This window comes from Salvelinus fontinalis, chromosome 25 (genome assembly GCF_029448725.1).
Source record: "Salvelinus fontinalis isolate EN_2023a chromosome 25, ASM2944872v1, whole genome shotgun sequence".
Taxonomy (NCBI): domain Eukaryota; kingdom Metazoa; phylum Chordata; class Actinopteri; order Salmoniformes; family Salmonidae; genus Salvelinus; species Salvelinus fontinalis.
Window position 1 is genome coordinate 15,162,685 of NC_074689.1, and position 21,280 is coordinate 15,183,964.

Sequence of the window (21,280 nt, forward strand, 5' to 3'; positions counted from 1 at the left end):
AGTGACTTGACTCTCCTGTGTAACCAACCACCCTTCACAGACAGAAAGTTGAGTGAGTTGAAACATTGACATTCTATCTGATTCAAGTTTGAGGAGACTCCTTTTCCCCTCCAACCAACCACACACAAACAACCCAGCCAGGACTGAGCACCCATCCAGACAGTTGTTTTAATGGTTGTATAATGCATATTACCAATCAGAAAAATAAATAGAGACAGGAATCTGATCATCTGATTAGATTTGTCCATTTAATGGCAACATGATTTGAGTAAACAGTACACAGGTGAAGTGTGTCCAGGGAATACAATAGAAGAACGTGTCCTGATCTAATGGCCTCTGTCTGAAATGGTACCCTATTCTCTATATAGTGCACTACTTTTGACAAGGGCCCATAGGGTTCGGATCAAAAGCTGTGCACTATATAGGGAATAGGGTGCCATTTCAGACGCAGACATAGTCACACACATATCAGTAGGTATAGGACTGGTACTGCATGTCCCATTAAGTTAGACTATGGTTCTAATACGAAGCGGTAGGTTATCCAACCTGTGCTCTTTCTTTCAACATTTTTGTACATTTATAGGGGCGAAAAATAAGAACAATTTCATAATCACTACAATATTTACACAATAATTCAGTGGTGCTATCCACATTCTTGTTAAACTTTCTTTAGGATACATACATATACATTTACATAGTAGCCGTACTCGTAGTTCTGCATAGTGCTTTCTTCCAGTAGCATTCCAATACTGTAACTTCACACTGTTGTGTTGAACTAATGGGGCTAAGCATTGTTTCACGTCAGGTAGCGTCACTCCTACACAGCACTCGATGATTCATCTAGTGTAAAACAAGGTGGGCTAAGTGGACTTAACCACTAAACAGTCTAGGTTTGACCTTCAGAAAAAGTATACATACTGTACACTTAGAAAAAAGGGTTCCAAAGGGGTTTGTCAGCTGTCCCCGTAGGAGAACCCTTTGTGGTTCCAGGTAGAACCCTTTTTGGTTCCAACTAGAACCATTTTTTGTTCCAACTAGAACCCGTTCTACATGGAACCCAAAAGGGTTCTACCTTGAACCAAAAAGGGTTCTCCAAAGGGTTCTCCTATTGAGACAGTCAAATAACTCTTTTAGGATCTAGATAGCACCTTTTTTTCTAAAAATGTATAGAAACCATGTCTACCTTTTGTAAACAGAAAGGCTGTGTCTGCTATAACCATAAGAGAGCAGCTCTGCCATAAAGGAACTATCCCTTTAAATATGATGTTGAAGGTATTTTTTATAAGGCCTTACAGTCTACTTAATTAATAAGGGAAAGGAATGACTATTTATAGAGCTAGTGGGGACTTCACCATATACACAGTCCATGAACTGAAACCAGATTTAAGATGATGTCATCGTCCCCCCTCTCCCTACAACCCTACAACAACACAACCAACCTTTCTCCAACATGTAAGCATCCGAGTTGCTTGGCAACCCTCAGAAAGTATTGTATTGCCTTAGGTTTTAACACGTCACGCACAGCAAGGACAATTATGGTTTGTTTATGTGGGTTATTGCAAACAATCATCTGGTTCTGTGTTCATAAAAACTCTCATCATCACACGATTAGGCTTCGTTTATATAGCTACACGAACAAAGATGTACACTAGTTTACTGCTTTGGTGGTAGAATAATGAAGGCCAGCACTTCTGTTTGACTTACAATTTATGTTTTGACATTTTCCTTCTGTAACTCTTCTTCTTCAATTCCTCTTTAATTTTCTTTACACACAGGCAGTTCCCTCAGGCAGTTTTGGATTCAGTAGCAGGATTGGACAAAACTCAATTACTCTGTCGTTGAGAAACACCCACCCTCAACAGCCTTCCATCCAATCGAGGGGGGGAGGGGTATGGGGGGGCTTGCGATATTAGATGACTGAGGGTTGAAAGTTGAGGCTAGATCATATAGATGGAGAGGGTGTTCTGTAAGTAGGTGACTGAGGGTTGAGGTTGTAGGGAGGACTGAGAGTTGAGGCTAGGTCCTATAGCCTCAACTCTCAAATATAGTATTAGTCACTATAGTAACTTTAGTAACTAGGGCCTATAGTTACTATAGTTACTATAGGACAGATCATGGAGAGGGTGTTCCGTATGATTGAGAGGTGAGGCTGTAGGTTGACTGAGGGTTGAGGTTAGGTCTGTTAGCTAATCTGCGTAGATGATGAATCCAGAGAAGGTGCTGTACTTGTTGTTGTTGCCCCCGTGGGCCTTGCCCCCGTCCAGTTTGATGTAGACCTCGTCTCCAGGCTCCAGATGCAGCACGGCACTGTTACTGGCATAATCATAGTTCTGGTCAGCGTCCTGGGCTATGGCACTGGCTCGAACCTAGAGGGATGGAGACATGTTTACATAGTTAGTTCATGTATATAATTAGTTAACACTGGCTCCAACCTACAAGGGAATGGAGTAATGGGTACAGTTAGCACTGTCTTGAACCTAGAGGGGAATGTATGGAGACACAGTTTGTTATCATGAACACATGGCATTGGCTCAAACCTACAGGGTAATGGAGACAGGTGTATATAGTTAACTGTCATCAACTCACTGTGGCACTGGCTCAAGCCTAGAGGAGAATAGTCATGTTGATATGCAATATGCCTTTCTTAATTTCCCTTGAGTGGATAATTAAAGTCGTATTGAATGGAATAGAATCAGCACCTTAACCCAAGGTTTCTCATTGGAGTCCCATAACAGGTTCTCCCCCCTGAAGGTTGCCAGATTAGCAATGTTTCAGTAATCAGTTAACTTAAAATATGGTGTGGAATTAACACTAACAAGTTTGCTTCAATTTTTACAAGAACATTATCTTTAGTTTCATAGATTCTGGGGAGTTTTTATACAACATGTGTACATAATCTAATGTTTATGACTCCAAATTGCAGTACTGTAATGGACTGCTCACTCTTCTAAAAACAACATATTAGAATCATAGGGTAGGCCTTGGTCTTGCTTTGGTCTTGCCTTGGTCTTGCTTTGGTCTTGCCTTGGTCTTGCTTTGGTCTTGCCTTGGTCTTGCTTTGGTCTTGCCTTGGTCTCGCTTTGGTCTTGCCTTGGTCTTGCTTTGGTCTTGCCTTGGTCTTGCCTTGGTCTTGCTTCCGATGTAGATTATAAAGAAGAGGCGATAACTGTTTCAGCCCCATGGACAGCTCCAATACACAACAGGCCTACCCGGACACCAGAGGCTTGTCAGGAAGATTTCAAAATCAGGAAGATCCTTGAATTCTGCATTCTGACCCTTAGTACCCAGACTACATAACTACCCAGGCTTGAGTGTCAGGAAGAACATTGAATTCTGCATTCTGACCCTTAGTACCCAGACTACCTAACTACCCAGGCTTGAGTGTCAGGAAGAACATTGAATTCTGCATTCTGACCCTTAGTACCCAGACTACCTAACTACCCAGGCTTGAGTGTCAGGAAGAACATTGAATTCTGCATTCTGACCCTTAGTACCCAGACTACATAACTACCCAGGCTTGAGTGTCAGGAAGAACATTGAATTCTGCATTCTGACCCTTAGTACCCAGACTACATAACTACCCAGGCTTGAGTGTCAGGAAGAACATTGAATTCTGCATTCTGACCCTTAGTACCCAGACTACATAACTACCCAGGCTTGAGTGTCAGGAAGAACATTGAATTCTGCATTCTGACCCTAACTATTGCTAAAACAACTATTTGAGCTAGATAACAAAATACCACAATGAATTAAAACAACCAATAAAAACGTTATATCAACATCACATAGAGAAAGGGATGGTAAACGTCCATATGAAGGATAGGCCTAAGCCCAATTAGGCTACACCTATCCAGACCTGTCATCAACCAGAAATTCTTCGGCAATATCGCCCTAATTAGCGTAATCATCAGTCTTCATTGATTGATGAACATGAATATCATTACGATCTAGAAAGTGAAACATAGCAGGGAATTGTGGGCTGTTGTTTATTAAAATGAGTCTCCTCAAGACACCTTCTGTAAGGTGTAACATGAGACTGTAAATTAGGGGATTTGGTATAAATCCACTGTTTGCATAACACTATTTTGATGTTCTGTGTGTGGAGATTCAAATTGAGAACAACCTTTAAATGCCATTAAAGGCATGCACAGCAAGCCCTGTTAATTCACTATAATAAAATGATGAATAACATCTGAATTAATTAAGACGACTTTATTTTTAAATTATACTGTAAACGCTCGTGCCTAAAGGCATATTTTAGTGTAATCTAAATCATTTTAATTATCTGAGCGAGTGAATAAATAAAGTATTTATTCTATTATTTGTAATTGTTTATTTCTGCTTGAGCTCACGCTTGACCTCTACTCGTCCTCAGCTCAGCGTGCTGTTTTCAAACACTGGATGTGACAATAAAAACAAAACACAGAGCCTCTTGGCAGAGTCTTAGTTATTTTTTCTTTTTGTTCTTTTTTTTTACACACCAAAAGTACAGTTTTTGCTTCAGATGAACCTGTCTGTATGTGCTGTGAACTGATTGGCCCGTACTGTAGCTGTGTTGTGCAGAATGAGCTCCGGGCTTCAGCCTAAGTGGCTGCCTGGTCGCCCGGTACACCGAGCGCAGTAGCCGTTGACAGGGGGATGCGCATGGCGAAGCGGGCTCTGTGAGTCGAGGAGACTAACAGTGGCTTGGTGACACGGGATGTCCCGAGGGAATAGGGATTAGATGTGCTCTCTGACAGCAGCTACTATTATGAGCAGATTCTGTAAATTCTGATCATTGAAGCACTGTTGAAAAAGGAGATAAAATATGATTTGTAGCCATGTACAGTGTGAGTAACAAAATATTGCTAAATCTACATATTCTAATCATATTATGATTAAGGATTTTATAATAATACTGATAATAATGCTTTTTGTAAAAAAAAATATGATAGGCCTATTTTTTATTTTTTTTATTTTTTACTTGTAATGAAAATAATAAACAATTGTTATGTTGATCTTCTATCAGATTTAGCATAATGTAATCAAGTCACAAAGACAGGAACGGGTATAATACATTTTATTATTTGGCCTTTAAAAAAAATCTTCTAATTGGTGTGAAAAGTAAATAGAGATTTGTTTCGTTTCGTTAAACTCAATCATCCAGTCTTAGGAAAAATTGAATTTCAACCCAATGTCAATTCATTAACCCAATTAGTGTTGAAAATGTATTATGATAACAATGGACAATCTTTGCCTCAGTTCCATTGTCCTAATAGCGCTGTCCCGCGATTTTTTCCCCGTTTACATCAATTACACCCAACACCGGGCATCTTCAATCAAGCATCCATACGCCTCCTGTCAGCGCGCACACGGGCATGACTGAGGAAGTTCAACGCAATGTTTGAGTGGGTAAAAGTGTCACTTTCGTTTTATTGTCGCCTGGCTTTCGCCTATAGGCTACTATACATGCTGGAGTGATTATTTAAATAGAAACATTCATACATGCGTAAAACTGACTTCAGCTACACTCATGAAATAAGCTAATAGCATTATATTTATCATGTTGAGCAATGTCTATTTTAATGGTTTATGCATTTGGTCACTTTTCGGTTACTACTTATTTTCCCATGAAACAAAAAAGAGATCACTCGAACGCCAGTTCAGTGACAAGTGACAAACGTTGAAACTATATTTGCCAATAAACACACAAAGGCTACAACAATATGTGCCTCAGTGTGTGCGTAATTCTTTGTGCACCAGTCCATACCTGATTGTTTTTGCAGAGATCTGCCCACATGCTGGTTCCATCCCCTCCGCGCATCAGGACGTGATAAGTGAAGAAGTATATCCCAGGTATGGAGCAGGTAAACTTCCCTGTTGTGGGGTCGTAATGGTTCCCCAGATTAGTGACCACGTCGTCGAATTTCAGCACCTCGTAGCCCTCGTGCTGTTTTTTAAGTCCTGCGTAAAACGCGATTTTGGGGACGGTGCTGTACGTAGCCGCGCTGATAGCCCCCGCCGCGGCATTGGGTCCCGGTGGCCCCGGTAGTCCAGGCCGCCCCGGTTCCCCCTTCTCCCCGGGTGGCCCCATCGGACCGGGCGGGCCCTGATCACCTGGAATGCCTCTGGGTCCAGCCTTCCCCGGGCGGCCCGGTTCTCCTTTCGGACCTGTTATAAAAGTTGGTAAAGACTGCATGAGGCTGTTGTCCGCTCGCACCGTGTCTGCCGTAGCGGTCGGTGACTTGGTTCCATATGGATCACATACCATCCTGCAGGTTCCCAGCATCTCATAGTGCGCTGAAGTTCCAGCGGAGTTAACCAGAACTGGGATCAGAATCACCAGCACTAACACCATGACGACTCCAAGCACTCCAGCCGCTATTAGCCGCTTCCTGCCGACCAGTCTCGTCAGCGCAGGGCGATCCTCCTGTCTGCTTTTGGGTGAAATCTTGGTGGTTGATGAGGTACGCTTTTAAAAAGAAAAAAATATACAGCCAATATTGGTTTGTTGGTAAGTTAATGGTAATGAACTTCTTTGGGCCAAGCCCCCTGCGCGTCTGTTTTTTTCTTCTTTCCGCTCTTTACTTTTTGTGCTGATGTTTGCTTATTTAAGTCTCACCGAATCGGAAAGTTCAGCCCTTTTCCTGGCTGCTCGCGCTTTAAGTCGTCAGTGCTTAAAAAAAAACACTGTCTTCAGCATCTCTGTGAGGTGGCGGCTGTACTTTAAAGCCCTGCTGTAAGCAGCCACGTGTGGACGCGTAGCACAAAAAAAAACACTTCGGTGGGAGAACGCACTCCTTCCTCTCCTTTATTCTCCAACGCTCCACAGCTTATATCCAAAGCCAACTGGTCTAAAAGTCTACCACTGTGTACACAATCCAGAGTTGGTTAAAGAAAAGCAGCATATCAGGTGTAAGCACGACTCTATAAACCGCTGGTAATGTCATTAAGCCCTGTGTGGAGAGCGGAGTGCCACTGATCAGAGCGCGTAGCTTACAGAGTTGTATGCGCAGTACTCTTCACTGCACAGAGAGAGAAGAAAAAACAGAGAGGGAGGGTAAGACAGTGCACCGTCTTATAAAAGATGGAAATCTAGTGCAAAGTAACACCACCCATTCCGTTATCTTGATATCTCGCTCGGTCCAAAACTCAGACTTGGCATCACTAGGACCAGAGGAGGAGAGGCTTGGAGGGATGCAATCAGGCCTTGGACAAAAATGCACTAATCACTGCTTTAGAGGATATACATGAGAAATGTTTCAAACTTAGACACGTTGGATTGTTTTACTTTAGCGTCTACTCAGGGCTATGTGGCAACACCTCTATATGTTTCTTTAGACTACAATTAATACAGCACTTATGATTTACACGTAAACATGATTAATACATGGTTACATTCCTGTAACTCAAACTAGGACATCAGGAGGCACGAGAAGGCAATCACTGGTCGCGGACTCTTATGTCCTTTATATCAAACCATGGTTCCGGGTTATTATACCGGGTTATTATACCGCTCAAAAAAATCCAATATTATTGAGACCACTTAGTTGATACATTATACAAGTCCCTGACAATGAGCTTCGAAGGTAACAGGGCGATCATTATAATGACACTTCTGTCAATATCATAACAGCAGAAGATAAATTATAGCACATTGCTGTGGTAAGCACAAACTATATCTTAATGTAGCTTATTGCTGCTTGGCCCTGGTATCCAAGGTAAATATCAGGTATACATTTGAACAGTTTAGGTGATATTCTTTACGCTCCTTTCACACCTTTAACAGGTTGTTACCACAAACACGATTGCTGTGTTGCACTTGGATGTGCGCAAAGCCCTGCACACTGCGCACTCCTCAGACTGCAGGTCATAGGGATAACGATTTGCTAGATGCATAAAAGCAGCACGTCCTGTCTGAAGAGCTTTAACGTAGCGCTGGGACCAAAAAGGTGGCTGTGACAATATTTCACTGTTTAAGGCCACCCAAGACCAATTTTGCGCACGCACACACACGTTCTTTGGTACTCATATTCTATAGATTGGCATGGTCTGGGTGGCATAGGTGCCTGTAGGCACCAATCGGCCATATGCCATCTCCCTCCCTTCACCCATTAAGGTGGCATAGAGCAGGTTCCCTAGCCAATCAAGTCTACCCTAACACACACTGGACCCTATAAATCACCCAGTGAAAATCAATGGCCTTGGTTAGCTGGGGACCTATTGTGTCCTTGAGGCCGTGAGATGAATTGAGAAGAAGGAACGAAGGAATAACATCTGTTTAAAGGAAGGAGTAGCAGAGAGGAAATCAAAACGAGCTTAAAAAACAAAACGTTGAGGTAATGACTTTTACCAAAATCAAAGAGGGGGCCAGAATCAAATCTATTCCAATGCAGCATTGTGAAGTTTTAACTTAAAACAACAATAGTTGGAAAAGGTCATAGATTCGTTGTTGTCGTTGACTGATCTACCGTTCGCATAATGATGCATTTCCCTTGACGAGCTCCATTTCTCAGGCCAGTCCTCCCATTCTAATGGAGGCTGACAACACAATTGAACCGCTGTAGAGAATGGGTCAAGTTGCCATTATTCTAGATCCACAAATAGATGGATTGGTTCGAAACTCTCAGACAGTAATGAATTGCCAATACCTTTTGCAAAGTTTAAAAACCACACCCTGTTTTGGACTTGTAATTGTTCAGATTTTTTGAGCGATCAGATTAAACCCTCTGGCCAGACTGAAGGAGTAGGAGGAAGGAAGAGCATAACGCCAGAGAGTATTGTAGAGTGAAGAGAAGGATGGAGGAGGAAGAGCAGAGGCCAGAGTATTGTAGAGTGAAGAGAAGGATGGAGGAGGAAGAGCATAACGCCAGAGAGTATTGTAGAGTGAAGAGAAGGATGGAGGAGGAAGAGCATAACACCAGAGAGTATTGTAGAGTGAAGAGAAGGATGGAGGAGGAAGAGCAGAGGCCAGAGTATTGTAGAGTGAAGAGAAGGATGGAGGAGGAAGAGCAGAGGCCAGAGAGTATTGTAGAGTGAAGAGAAGGATGGAGGAGGAAGAGCAGAGGCCAGAGAGTATTGTAGAGTGAAGAGAAGGATGGAGGAGGAAGAGCAGAGGCCAGAGAGTATTGTAGAGTGAAGAGAAGGATGGAGGAGGAAGAGCAGAGGGCAGAGAGTATTGTAGAGTGAAGAGAAGGATGGAGGAGGATGAGCATAGAGGGCAGAGTATTGTAGAGTGAAGAGAAGGATGGAGGAGGAAGAGCAGAGGGCAGAGAGTATTGTAGAGTGAAGAGAAGGATGGGGGAGGAAGAGCAGAGGGCAGAGAGTATTGTAGAGTGAAGAGAAGGATGGGGGAGGAAGAGCAGAGGCCAGAGAGTATTGTAGAGTGAAGAGAAGGATGGAGGAGGAAGAGCAGAGGGCAGAGTATTGTAGAGTGAAGAGAAGGATGGAGGAGGAAGAGCAGAGGGCAGAGAGTATTGTAGAGTGAAGAGAAGGATGGAGGAGGAAGAGCAGAGGGCATTGTCGTACGTCGGATAGCGTGACGAATCCATCTTTTCTGTTGGTTGAGGGACAAGCGTCGTGTAGAAGTGATGCCACCAGTTAGAAGACAATGGGGCAGAGAGTAGATTGGAGAGGGAGATAGGCTGTGGATGAACACAGGGGACAGAGTGATGAGATGTTTGGATAAGGAGAAGAGGATGATTTACTGGTGTTAATGAGGAACGGGAGAAGGTAGTGTAGACAGTGTTTGGAGACAGGTATGAGAGAGAGAGAGAGCGCGAGAGCGAGAGCGATCGAGAGTAGCACTGAGGAGGAATGGGTAAGGGCTATGCTGGCACAATGGGGCGAGGTGAGTGGTATGTGTGTGTGAGAGCAGAGGGGGTGTGTGGATGCGTGTCAGGTCTCCAACTCCATCTTCTGAGTTGTTGCGTCGGTTCTATTAGATGGACAGATGTGCCCGCTGTGCTTGTGAGCGTGGTGTGTGAACGAGCAGGACAGGCAGCCCCACGGTGGGCAACTGACACACCCGCACGCACACACACCATCCTAAGAGTCATCAGCTGGTTACCAGGAGACACCGCTGAAAGGTCAGTTCTAAGGAGATCTTATCGCCTCCCTCCACCCGCCGTCATGACAACAGGGGAGGTGTGTGTGTAGGACAGGTGTGTGAGGCGTGACATGGCCGTCTTAGGGTGTGTGATCTCCCTGACTGACTTGCTGTGTGTTCACAAGTTCAGTGTTAAACTCTCCTAGAAACCACACCCTACGGGTTATCAAAATTAGACAGCAGATTTGGACCAAAATCTAAACTCAAACCAAATGGATTGCTTTATTTAAAATATTGAAAACAGAACACATGTAACGTACAGTATATTGTGGCATCTGGCGCATGGCTTGATAAAAGCACAACAAAAAGGAGTACATTCTTTTCATTGACATTATTAAGCTGAAATGTTAAGGACAGTTGTCAGGAAGCGTGTGTTTCTGAGGCACGTTTAAAAATAACACTTTCAGTAAAGACTCAGTCTTTCAATGGCTATTCTATGGCTTGTCCTAGATAGTTGCAGATGTAGATGTATTTCAAAGTCACTTGACAAATTGGAACAATCAAAATACTCCAGTATCTCCATTGAAAAGACTTGGACAACGGTTTTACAAAGTGGATTATGACCGAGCACCGTCCCAGACTATAATGGATTGCAACTTTAGGACGCCATATTGTTTCAGTGTTATGTCCCATATGACTGATATCTAAGGTACATGGCCACCCCATTGTTGAAAGCTACTTGTTATCCTTTATAAAAAATGAGCTCTGTGGGCATTTTGGCCACTGCTGGCTCCCATAGCTCGTAGACAGCGAACATGTACAATTGACCACAAGAGACAGTGAGGATACATATCCCTGTGTTAGAAAACAAGACTAAGAAGAGCAAATGCAGGAAAAGGTAACAGTCAGTGACTTTATACCCCTCTACTCCCCTCGAGGGCAGGATACAACAGATGCCGTTAAGACCCTTTAAAGCCGTCTAAAATCCCTCCATCCACTCGGGCTGCAGCGGCTGCCTTTACACAACCTGTCTCACTACAGTGGAGACAAGGAGTCACCAGGGAGTGCTGGAGGGGTCGGATATGACCATCTTCAAATGGCCTACTCCTCTCTCCTCACTCTCCCTCATCCCCTCTCTCCAAAATGGCCTGCTCTCCTTCCTACACCCCCCCCCCCCCCCACCCCCCAATCTCCTCCCTCCCCTCACCCTCTCGTCTCGCTCGCTCTCTGGTAAGCTGGATCAAATCAAACGCGGGGTGAAGCTAATGCCGTCTCTCTGGTGGTTACTCTACAAGGCGTTTTGTGTCGGCAGATAGCTACACAAATTAGCATTGTTTCACAATAGTCTCCCCCACCAGGACAAGCTAATTCAGTTACTGTGGGACCACAGGGGCCAGAGCCCGTCAACCTGTATAACGACTTCACCACTACAGATATGGCTTGGGAAATGATTTATCTTCCAAATTAAGTTAAGAAACGAATTTCTGATGGTTTAAAATCACACTGTCTGAGAAAAGTTAATAAAAGACGCTTTATGAATTGGTTTGAAGAGGATGGGTTGACTGAATCAGTCCTTTGGTCTGCTTAAAAGGGTGCTGTAATAAAACCGGCCTCTGTGGCTGTTGAATAAAGATGCATGGTGGCCTACCATTCTAACACTAGCGTGACATCCTGAACATAGAGCAGTATAAAATGTAGTTCTGTGTTCCTCTGATAAATACATTTAAAAAAGGGGCAAACAAGCGGTCAGCTCCTCCTCCTCTTCATCCTTCTCATCCTCCTCTCTCTCTCATTTGTTTTTGGCGGCCAGGGGCTTGCGGCTGATCTTTTTGGTTTTGTCGTTGTTCTTCTTCGGAGGCTCGGGGTTGGCCTGCATGTGTCGGCCGTACAGACTGTGGTAGGAGAAGAAACAGGGATTTGTGTTACATACTCTACGTATGCATTCATGCACAGCTACACATCTCTTGTCCTGACTATTCTCTCGTGTTGCATCAAACATGTACAGTATTTAATTCAACCTCTTATTAGACTAACAATTAATTAAACGTCATTACAGCATTTATACCCATTTTTAATAAACAGGGCTAAATAAATAGGACATAATCAAAAGACAGATGAAAGAGAGAGAGAGAGAGAGATGGGGAAACACTATCTATGTGAGGCTAAACAGCCCCAGTTGGGGATTATCCTGCAGAAGAACAGGGAATACACAGAGACAATTATCTTAGAACTGGGCCGCTCTGGCTAGGGAGAAAAAGAGAGGGAAGGGAAGAACAGTCCTTTCCAGTCCACTGCTCTTTCACTCTCTGTAAGGGAGAGCCACCCATGGGGCTGAGCAAAGTGACAGAGGGCGAGAGAGAGAGAGAAGAGAGGGAAAGAGTGCAGAAGATAGAGAAAGAGAGGGATACATAGAGAGGGGTAGTGGGGGCATGAGAAGAACAAGAAGGAACGGAGGCCATCGATGAAAAGAGAGGTTGTAAACAACCGTCTGGAGAGAGGTAAAGAGGAGAGGAGGAACGGTAAAGAGCAGGTTGATAGACAGGAGATAGCTGAGTGCATGTTACTGCCTGGACTGCATCCCACTTGTTGAGGGTAAATGAAGAGTGCCATTTCAGAAATAGTCATAATTGCAGATTAGGAAAATGTCAAGAGTCTGATTAGCTTTATGGAAGAAGTTCAATTCTAATACAGAAATTTGAGATATAGCCATGCAGAGCTTCTCACACGCACACACACACAAAGGTGTTGACTGACTCTCACGCTGCATAAATCAAACACATTTTTCATTAATAATGTAGATAGTTAATATTTCACTTTTGACAGAGCGATATTTTTACTGTCTATCAGCATAAACAAAATTCTGTTGCGGCTTCTTGCTCTAACTAACCCCTACTGTGAGGGTTAACACCGTAACCATCTGGATGATGGACAGAACCCCCCCCCCCCACACACACACACACACACACACACCTTCAAATAGAACACCAAGATGTTGGTTTAAGTGTGGCCAAACTCAACTTTGGATAGTGCACTTTTTATTTCTTTTAAATGATGGTTCGTTAACATGTCATCCCTTTGAATTTCCTTCCCACTACTTATCCATAAAGTAACTACAAATCAAAAATGGAGTCTAGATTCTGTCATCCCCTGTCTGTCACTGTGATGGAAGAACCTGGAATCTTCTAGCTCTACAGGCACATCTCTCTGTGTTTGGCCCAGTGTCAGGCCCCCCTCCTGGGGCTTGGGAGCAGTTGCCCCCCCCTTCCTCCAGAGCTGCTGCCCAGCCAGGCGTGGTGCTTTGGCCCAGGAGAAGGGGGTTGGCTGGGGGCTAGGAGCCACTCCACTGGCCCCTGGGGGCCCCCAGTGTCTGGAAGAACCAGGGTCCTAAGAGATATAGTTCTCTTTCTACTTGGACATCAAAACTATTTCGCTACCATGACCAAGAGCAGGGACAGACTCCGGCATAAAGCCACAGCATTACCATTGGAATGCATTCACATGGCCTACGCTGTTTAACCGGTATATTACTCAACTAATAGAGAAATCAGGTAAGAATGAAAGAGAGAGAGAGACACACAAGAGGAAAATAGGCATGTGTTTGAGTATATAAGAGAGCAGGGATCTAGTGGAATGGAGAAGGGGGGGTGACTGATGGAGGGAGCTGCTTAAAAGAGCGGGTTTACTCATTTTGTCAATAACATGCAGTGGGGCGCAGCACTCAGTAGTGTCATAACAAGCCACTGTGTTTCTGCATAATTGTAGCTCTCGCCCCACTGATGGATGATTTAGAGGAAGGGGATGCAGAGAGGAAGAGACAATCCATTGTGTCATAAAAAAAAAATCAATCCGAGGAGAATAATACCCCCAAATGAATGATGGAGTGTTTTGGATCAAGGGAGTCACTAAAGAGGAGGGATAGGAACTGTATGAACAGGGTGTAGGCCAAGGCACTATGATAAAGATGTGTTTGGAAATGTAGTACACTAATTATAGTGAACAAAAATATAAAGTGTTGGTCCCATGTTTCATAAGCTGAAATAAAAGATCCCAGTAACTTTCCATATGCACAGAAATCTCATTTCTCTCCTTTGTGCACAAATGTGCTTACATCCTACATCTTAGTGAGAATTGCTCATTTGCCACAATAATCCATCCACCTGACAGATGTGGCATATAAAGAAGCTGGGGGGAAAAAAAGCATGATCATTACCCAGGTGCACCTTGTGCCGGGGACAAAAGGCCCCTAAAATGTACAGCTGTCACAACACAATGACACAAATGTCTCAAATTTGAGGGAGCATGCAATTGGCATGTTGACTGCAGGAATGTGCACCAGAGCTGTTGCCAGATAATTTAATGTTAATTTCTCTACCATAAGCCACCTTCAACATCATTTTAGAGAATTTGGCAGTACGTCCTAACGGCCTTACAACCGCAGACGATTTGTAACCACGCCAGCCCAGAACATCCACACCCAGTTTCTTCACCTGCAGGATCGTCTGAGCCCAGCCACACGGACAGATGATGAAACTGGAGTACTTGTCTGTAATAAAGCCCTTTTGTGGGGAAAAACAAATTATGATTGGCTGGGCCTGGCTCCCCAGTGGTTGGGCCTATGCCCTCCCAGGCCAGCATCCCTGCCCAATCATGTGAAACCATAGATTAGGGCCTAATGAATGCATTTTAAATTGACACATTTCCTTATATGAACTGTGACTCAGTAAAATCTTTGAAATTGTTTCGATTTTTGTTCAGTATATTTTGAAACCCAAAGATGACCCCATATTCAAGTTAAAACACATACAGTAACACCGGTAACATTTAATTTGAAAGCATACTAATGCCTACATTGGGTTGTTATAAACATGACTTAAAGCTTGACATAATATATCATGAATGTTGACAACATATTGTCTCATTGGCGGTCTCAGCATTACATCTAGTATGAAGCATGATAGGTTGAAACCTCGCAAGGTTTGCAAGACTACATCAGGTCTTACAAATGTCATTGAAAATGTAGTCTCGAATGTCCTCGTATAGGCTCTCTGTTACCAGGATGACTTATGGTGTGGAGGTCATACAGTGTAACATAGTTCATGTAGCCTGGCTGTGTATGATGTTGTTGGGAGTCATCTGAAGGAGTGGTAGAGTTGGTTTATTCCCCACCGAGACATGCAGATAGAGGCTGATCAGACCGGGGCTTGTCAGGATCAGTGTTGACAGAAACACGTACAAAGACACACAACACTGTTTCAGGAGTTAATTGGTCTTGTTTTACATTGGTCTGATGAGGTGGAGAGAGGTGAGAGGTGGAGGGGAGGAAAGGGGAGAGGAAACTGGTGGGATCAACAAAGCATTCCTCCTCCCCCCAGCCATCCCGCCCTCTCACCCCCCTTTTCCCTCCATCCATCAATCCCCAGCCCCCTCCCTCCCGCTCTCTTTCTGACAGTCTCAGAGGAATGACATGGCAGAGGAACATGAGTGGAATACTGAGGAACCATGGGGAAGATGTGGGGGAGGGGGTAGACACGGGGGAGAAAAGAGGGAGACACAGCAAAGATATGCTCTATCATGCCACCTGAACAGCATGCTATTGTTTCTCTGCTCTGGGCTAGAGAGCCGCTTTCCCGAGGGCATCCCGCGGGCCCCGACAGAGAGCATTGCGGCACAGTCTACATTTTTCATGCTGCGCAGCGGGAGTGGGCGGTCAGACAGACAACTTTGGGATGAAAATATTTCTTCGCGCCACAGATTATTTAGAACGGTTGTCTTTCTGTTTGGTATGTGTTAACTATTGTATTAAAGCACCTCTGTCATACTATTCACACACTCTCAAAGGATAATTCTGCTTCAAGTTCAGTAACCTACCTCTCCTCTCGTGTTGGGCGTGCGAGGTCAAATGCAGCTATGCGTGGTCTCACTTAAATAGCCTGTAGCCTGTCTTTCCATGGAAATGAACTTCTAAATATAATAGGTTGGGTTAGGCTCCGACATTGACTGGAAATCAATATTGATAACACATTTATTTATGTCTGCCTGCTCCTATCAAAGTTATTAAAGATTATTTCGAAAAGGTTGTCTTTTGTTTTGTAGGCTATTCGTTAGTGTGTTAAAATCCCCTCTGTCGCAATATTCACCAAATCAAATAACCTAATTCTTGCTGATTTACGTTCAGCAGCCTACCAATATTATATTTTGTTGGGCGTGCGAGATCAAGTACGCCTATATTTGTGGTCTCGATTAAATAGCCTGTAGACTAGGTTATATGCGCTTTGACGCAAAGCGCAGTTGTCCTTAACTTCCTAAATATGATAGGCTTGTTTAGAATCCGACACTGACTGGAAATAAATACTGATAACACATGTATTTTACTCTGCTTGCAAATCATCCTGCTCTGTAGAATCATCCAGTTATGCAAAATGTAGCTCAAGTCAAGTAAGTAGCCACTCTCCTTTATAACTGTATTCTCTTTCAAACTAGGTCTACCCTATTGGCTGATATAGCCCAATAAATACCGATATAATGAGCCATGTGAGAGGCCTCCCAAGTGGTACAGTGGTCTAAGACACTGCATCGCAGTGCTAGCTGTGCCACTAGAGATCCTGGTTCGAGTCCAGGCTCTGTCGCAGGCTGCGCACAATTGGCTCAGCGTCGTCTGGGTTAGGGGAGGGTTTGGCCGGCCGGGATGTTCTTTGCGCTCTAGCGACTCCTGTGGCGGGCAGGGCACAATGCACGCTGACATGGTCACCAGGTCCACAGTGTTTCCTCTGACACATTGGTGCGGCTGGCTTCCGGGTTAAGCGGGCGTTGTGCCTTTCCTGAGTCTGCGAGAGTTGCAGCAATGGGACCAGACTAACTGGGGAGAATTTTCTTTTTTTTTTTAAATCTCTAGTTTTTGAACCTATATCTTGGGCTATTTTTGATCTCGGCAAAATTGCTGGGACCGTGGCTGCAAAAGGAACTGCGTCACATAACGAAAACATTTTGAATTTAGGTCTAAGAGCAGCCGTTTAACTTGTAGGTCTAATCCGTTAGATCACAAAATCTACTGAGCTAAAATATGGAATTGCTTTATTAAGATGGTCAAAAAATGTATCATTTAGCCAATTGATTTTGAATTTTAGGACACATGCAGGTATAATTAATTTTTTGGCAAAACATTGAATTGGGCCTAAACTGCGATAGCCCATAGAAACGCATTGAATAACGTCCATAAATTGCAAAAAAGACAGTCAAAAAATAACAAGGTTTTGAAGTGTCTGTCCTATATCTATGAGATATGAGAAAACTTTGATCCAATGTTTAGACCCAGGTTTTGGTCACGTTATATATTTTTGGCACTTTTGCTATTTTGCCAGTCGGTATGGAGTTACCTTCAGATGACTGCTGGAAAGCTTGTGGATGTCGTAGAGCCAAACAACCGACACTGTAGTGTTTGTGGGAGTCATATTAGTTTGGTGACATATTAGTTTGTAGCTCACACAGTTTTGGATTTACAGACTATTTATTTACGATTTTCTTGTTTGGAACCTCTTGTGTGTAGAAAAAGCCATTTATGGCATATGTACAAACTTTATAACGGAGGACAGACGGGATTGAGCTGCAGCCACTACAATAAACTAAGTCTCTAGGATAAATACACGGTGAGCTATTCAACATTCAAAATTAAGTGACCAAGTGACGCACGGGTGCGTCAATCGACTTTGGTTAGCCATGTTGGCAAAATGTATGCCCAAGTCAAGAAAGCTTACCAGCAGTTTTATTCTCCTATTTTCTACTGTAGATATGTCATTTAAAATTTGTTGATTCCGTTGTTGCTAGCGATATTCAAAGAAATATTGGGGGCAAAAAGTAGAAGTTCCATCCCATGGGAAAGTCTACACCGAGACATCCCATTCCCCTCTTCCTCCTTCTCTCCTGTTCCTCCATGTGCTCTATCCTCCCCCCCTCTCTCTCTCTTCCTCACTCTGTCACAGTCTGTTGTTCACTGGAGAGGCCAGAGCCCAAGGGGAACATGGGATATCCACAGAACTGCCCCCCCCCCCCCTGGCCACAAACACACATACATACAGCGCAAATCATTGAGGGCCGACTAGAGTCTTGTTACGACCGTACATGGGCAGCAGCAGCAGTTCTGTCTCTGCATAAACACAAAGATTTCCCATAGCATTGCAGTGAGTGGAGAGGGGACTGGATAGGACCCTTGTGAACACTTAGGGCCACTAAAAAGGGGAAAGCAGCCCGGAGAACTTAATGGGTCCTGGTGTGGTCTTAGAGACTCTAAGACTTTTCTATTTTCCATTTTACACGGCTTAAATAATCAAGGCACTTGCCAGTGTATGTCCATAGGTTCTCTCTCTCTTGATAATTGTGCAGCACCATGGGTCATTGATCTGATATCAGGTGTTCTGCAGTAGAGCTGGGGGATATGGACAAAAATCGCAATAAATTGCCTAAATTGATGCGATAACAATAAATACAAGATACGTTTATAGCAATGTGCACCGAAGTATTTATATTTATTATCCTTTAAACTACTACTACCAGTTTGAGGTTATTGCCATCAATTGTCCCATTAACAAATCACACATATTAGCAAACGCAATCCATTATAAATTTTGCTAGTATAGGCTGCTTATTGTAATGAACAATATCTGCAAAATGCCTATGATAAGTGATCGGTATGGTCAGCATTGAAGATTTTCAGTTTATCGTCCCAGCTCTATCCTTTATCATCCTGTTCCATTTTTGATTTTTTTGTTTAATCATTTTTTGGGGGTCCTTTTAACCCCTTTTCTCCCCAATTTCGTGATATCCAATTGGTAGTTACAGTCTTGTCCCATCGCTGCAACCCCCGTATGGACGTGGGAGAGGTGAAGGTCGAGAGCCATGCGTCCTCTGAAACACGACCCTGCCAAGCCGCACTGCTTCTTGACGTACTGATCGCTTAACCCGGAAGCCAACCGCGCCAATGTGTCGGAGGAAACACCTTACAACTGGCGACCGTGTCAGTGTGCATTGCGCCCGGCCCGCCACAAGGAGTCGCTAGAGCGCGATGGGACAAGGACATCTCGGCCTGCCAAACCCGGACGATGCTGGGCCAATTGTGCGCCGCCTCATGGGTTTTCGGGTCGCGGCAGGCTGGCAACACGGCCTCGGGATCAAACCCTGGTCTTTTGTGACGCCTCAAGCACAGCGATGCAGTGCCTTAGACCACTGCGCCACTTGGGAGGCCGTTCCATTTTCAGTTATACAGTTATTTTACAGCATTACTATAGGTTTTACAGATGGAAATATACTTCTGAGGGAAATCAAGATCTACCATTTCTATCAATTGCTCTAGTTATAAGAAGTTAATTCAAACTCATATGGCACCTAGAAATATGTACAAACTCTTACTTTTGTCATTTAGCAGAAACTCTCATCCAGAGTGACTTACAGTCAGTACATTCAACTAAGGTTAATAGGAGGGAAACAACCACATATCACAGTCATGGCAAATTCCAAGTATACCTTTCTCTGTACTATGCATCGGAATCTGCAAACCTCAGAGAAGAGAGTATCTATAGGTCAGGTCAAATGGGGTGAGAGATCACTGGAGTCCCATCACTTCTCATTAGCTGGGCCTCGAGGACAGCTCTATAACACGGGCCCCTGAGTGGCCAGGGGCCTCCTACAGGTTATCAATCAGACACCTCATTAAAGGACAAACATACAGGGGCCTTTTGTCTCTACCTTTGCTCTCTCCCCCACGCTCTCTCTTCCCCACTCTCCCTCTCCTTCTTTCTCTCAGTCCCCGTAATGAATGGGGACAAGGGGCCAATCGAGGGCCCCAAACAGCACGATTGAGGCCCCTGTGAGGAAGAAAAATCTGAGAAATCAATGATGTAACAATAACACAAATTAGCCTCTGTACAACATGAATTATTAACGAAGTAGCCATCCACTTCTATGGCACAAATACAGTCCAACAACCTCATATACACAGTAGTAGGCCTGCACTAATTGCCTAGAATGATACACGACTCTTGAGGATCTACATTAGGGTCATTGGTATTATCATTTCTCTCAGGGGTATACGCATTACAATACGTTGGTGCTATGAGTTGTGTAAAAGCGGAGGTAGAATATCCCACATTTTTCTTACCCTCGTTGGTCGGTGCCACACGTAGGCATAGCAGTGGGCTGGTCAGTCAGCAACAATAGACTGTTCGATCATCCTTAAGGTTACAGCTAACGATGTGGGCAGGCAGGGAGGAGAGTAGGAGTGGAGGGAAGATCTGTCATAGGCTGGGAGCACAGCTCGTTTGTCATGCGTCTTAATTATTGTCATTTAGTCTCATCGAGCCTCCCCATGGATTTCCTGTGGCCTTGTCACTATGGATTTAGGCTGAGGCAAGGAGCTGGACAGTTTATTCTATCCCTGTGGTTTGTGGTTATATACCATAACAGGGTCTGATGTACTGTGGTTATATACTATACAAGGTTTGTATAGTGTAGGACAGTATGGAAAACGATCTGCAATCTGCCACTACAAGACAATAACACGCCAGGTCTTCACTGTCCTCCTCCGCACGTTGTCATCTTTCTTCACAGAAGAGAAGTGCTTTTCTTTCTAATGGGCAAACTCTAGATCTGTGAATATAAGGTCGATTTTCAGGTTTCAACTATCACTGACTGCTTCAGTCCGTACTGAGATTGTCAAAGTTTGCTTATAGCTCATCAGCCATTTCACCAGCTTCATACACCGACAGCTGCACTACTAGCTCCTCAGCCTCGGCTAGCTCCAGACACATACTAGTCACAGAGGGAGCAAAGACCCAAATGGCAGCCGTTCCCAGTAGCCAGTGGGCCCCTGTCCACCCATGTCAGCGAGGCGGGGCATATTCATTAATGCATGAATATAATTAGCTCGGAGGATGAAAGTCTGAAAACTCTTCTGAGCACATTCAGCAGAATTAACGAACTAGGGCTAGGTAGCCATGCAGAAACGCCTGACAAAATATGCTAAGGTAAAGTGTGTGTGTGTGTGTCGGGGGGGGGGGGGGATGTTAGTTAGCTACACCAGAGAGAAGCTTAGTGCAAAGGATTTTCCTCCCCTCTCCTACTGTGCCGCTATGACACTAACGTGTTAGTTGAATTCAGAGTTATCAACACCTGATAACATCATCTATCACCTTGCCTCTCTCATTGTACTTTCTGAGGTCGGACTCAAAACAAAACTCAAAAGTCCTACAAAAATAAACAACTCCA

General features: G+C 44.0%; 2 protein-coding genes across 2 annotated transcripts in view; both read right to left on the reverse strand.

The window, feature by feature from the left end:
• Positions 1 to 229: 229 nt before the first annotated feature.
• c1ql3a (complement component 1, q subcomponent-like 3a) lies at positions 230 to 7,061 on the reverse strand. The gene is made up of 2 exons (XM_055881365.1): positions 5,750 to 7,061; positions 230 to 2,366 (listed from the first exon to the last, which is right to left on the reverse strand). The coding sequence occupies exons 1-2, from the start codon at positions 6,335 to 6,337 to the stop codon at positions 2,187 to 2,189; spliced, it is 768 nt and encodes a 255-aa protein (XP_055737340.1). The 5' UTR covers positions 6,338 to 7,061; the 3' UTR covers positions 230 to 2,186.
• Positions 7,062 to 11,203: 4,142 nt separating this feature from the next.
• The window catches only part of rsu1 (Ras suppressor protein 1), a 33,103-nt gene continuing 23,026 nt past the window's right edge, over positions 11,204 to 21,280 (reverse strand). The window contains exon 9 of the mRNA XM_055881366.1: positions 11,204 to 11,919. Within this exon, the coding sequence (XP_055737341.1) occupies positions 11,817 to 11,919 (103 nt within the window). The 3' untranslated portion in view covers positions 11,204 to 11,816. The remainder of the gene's footprint in view (positions 11,920 to 21,280) is intronic.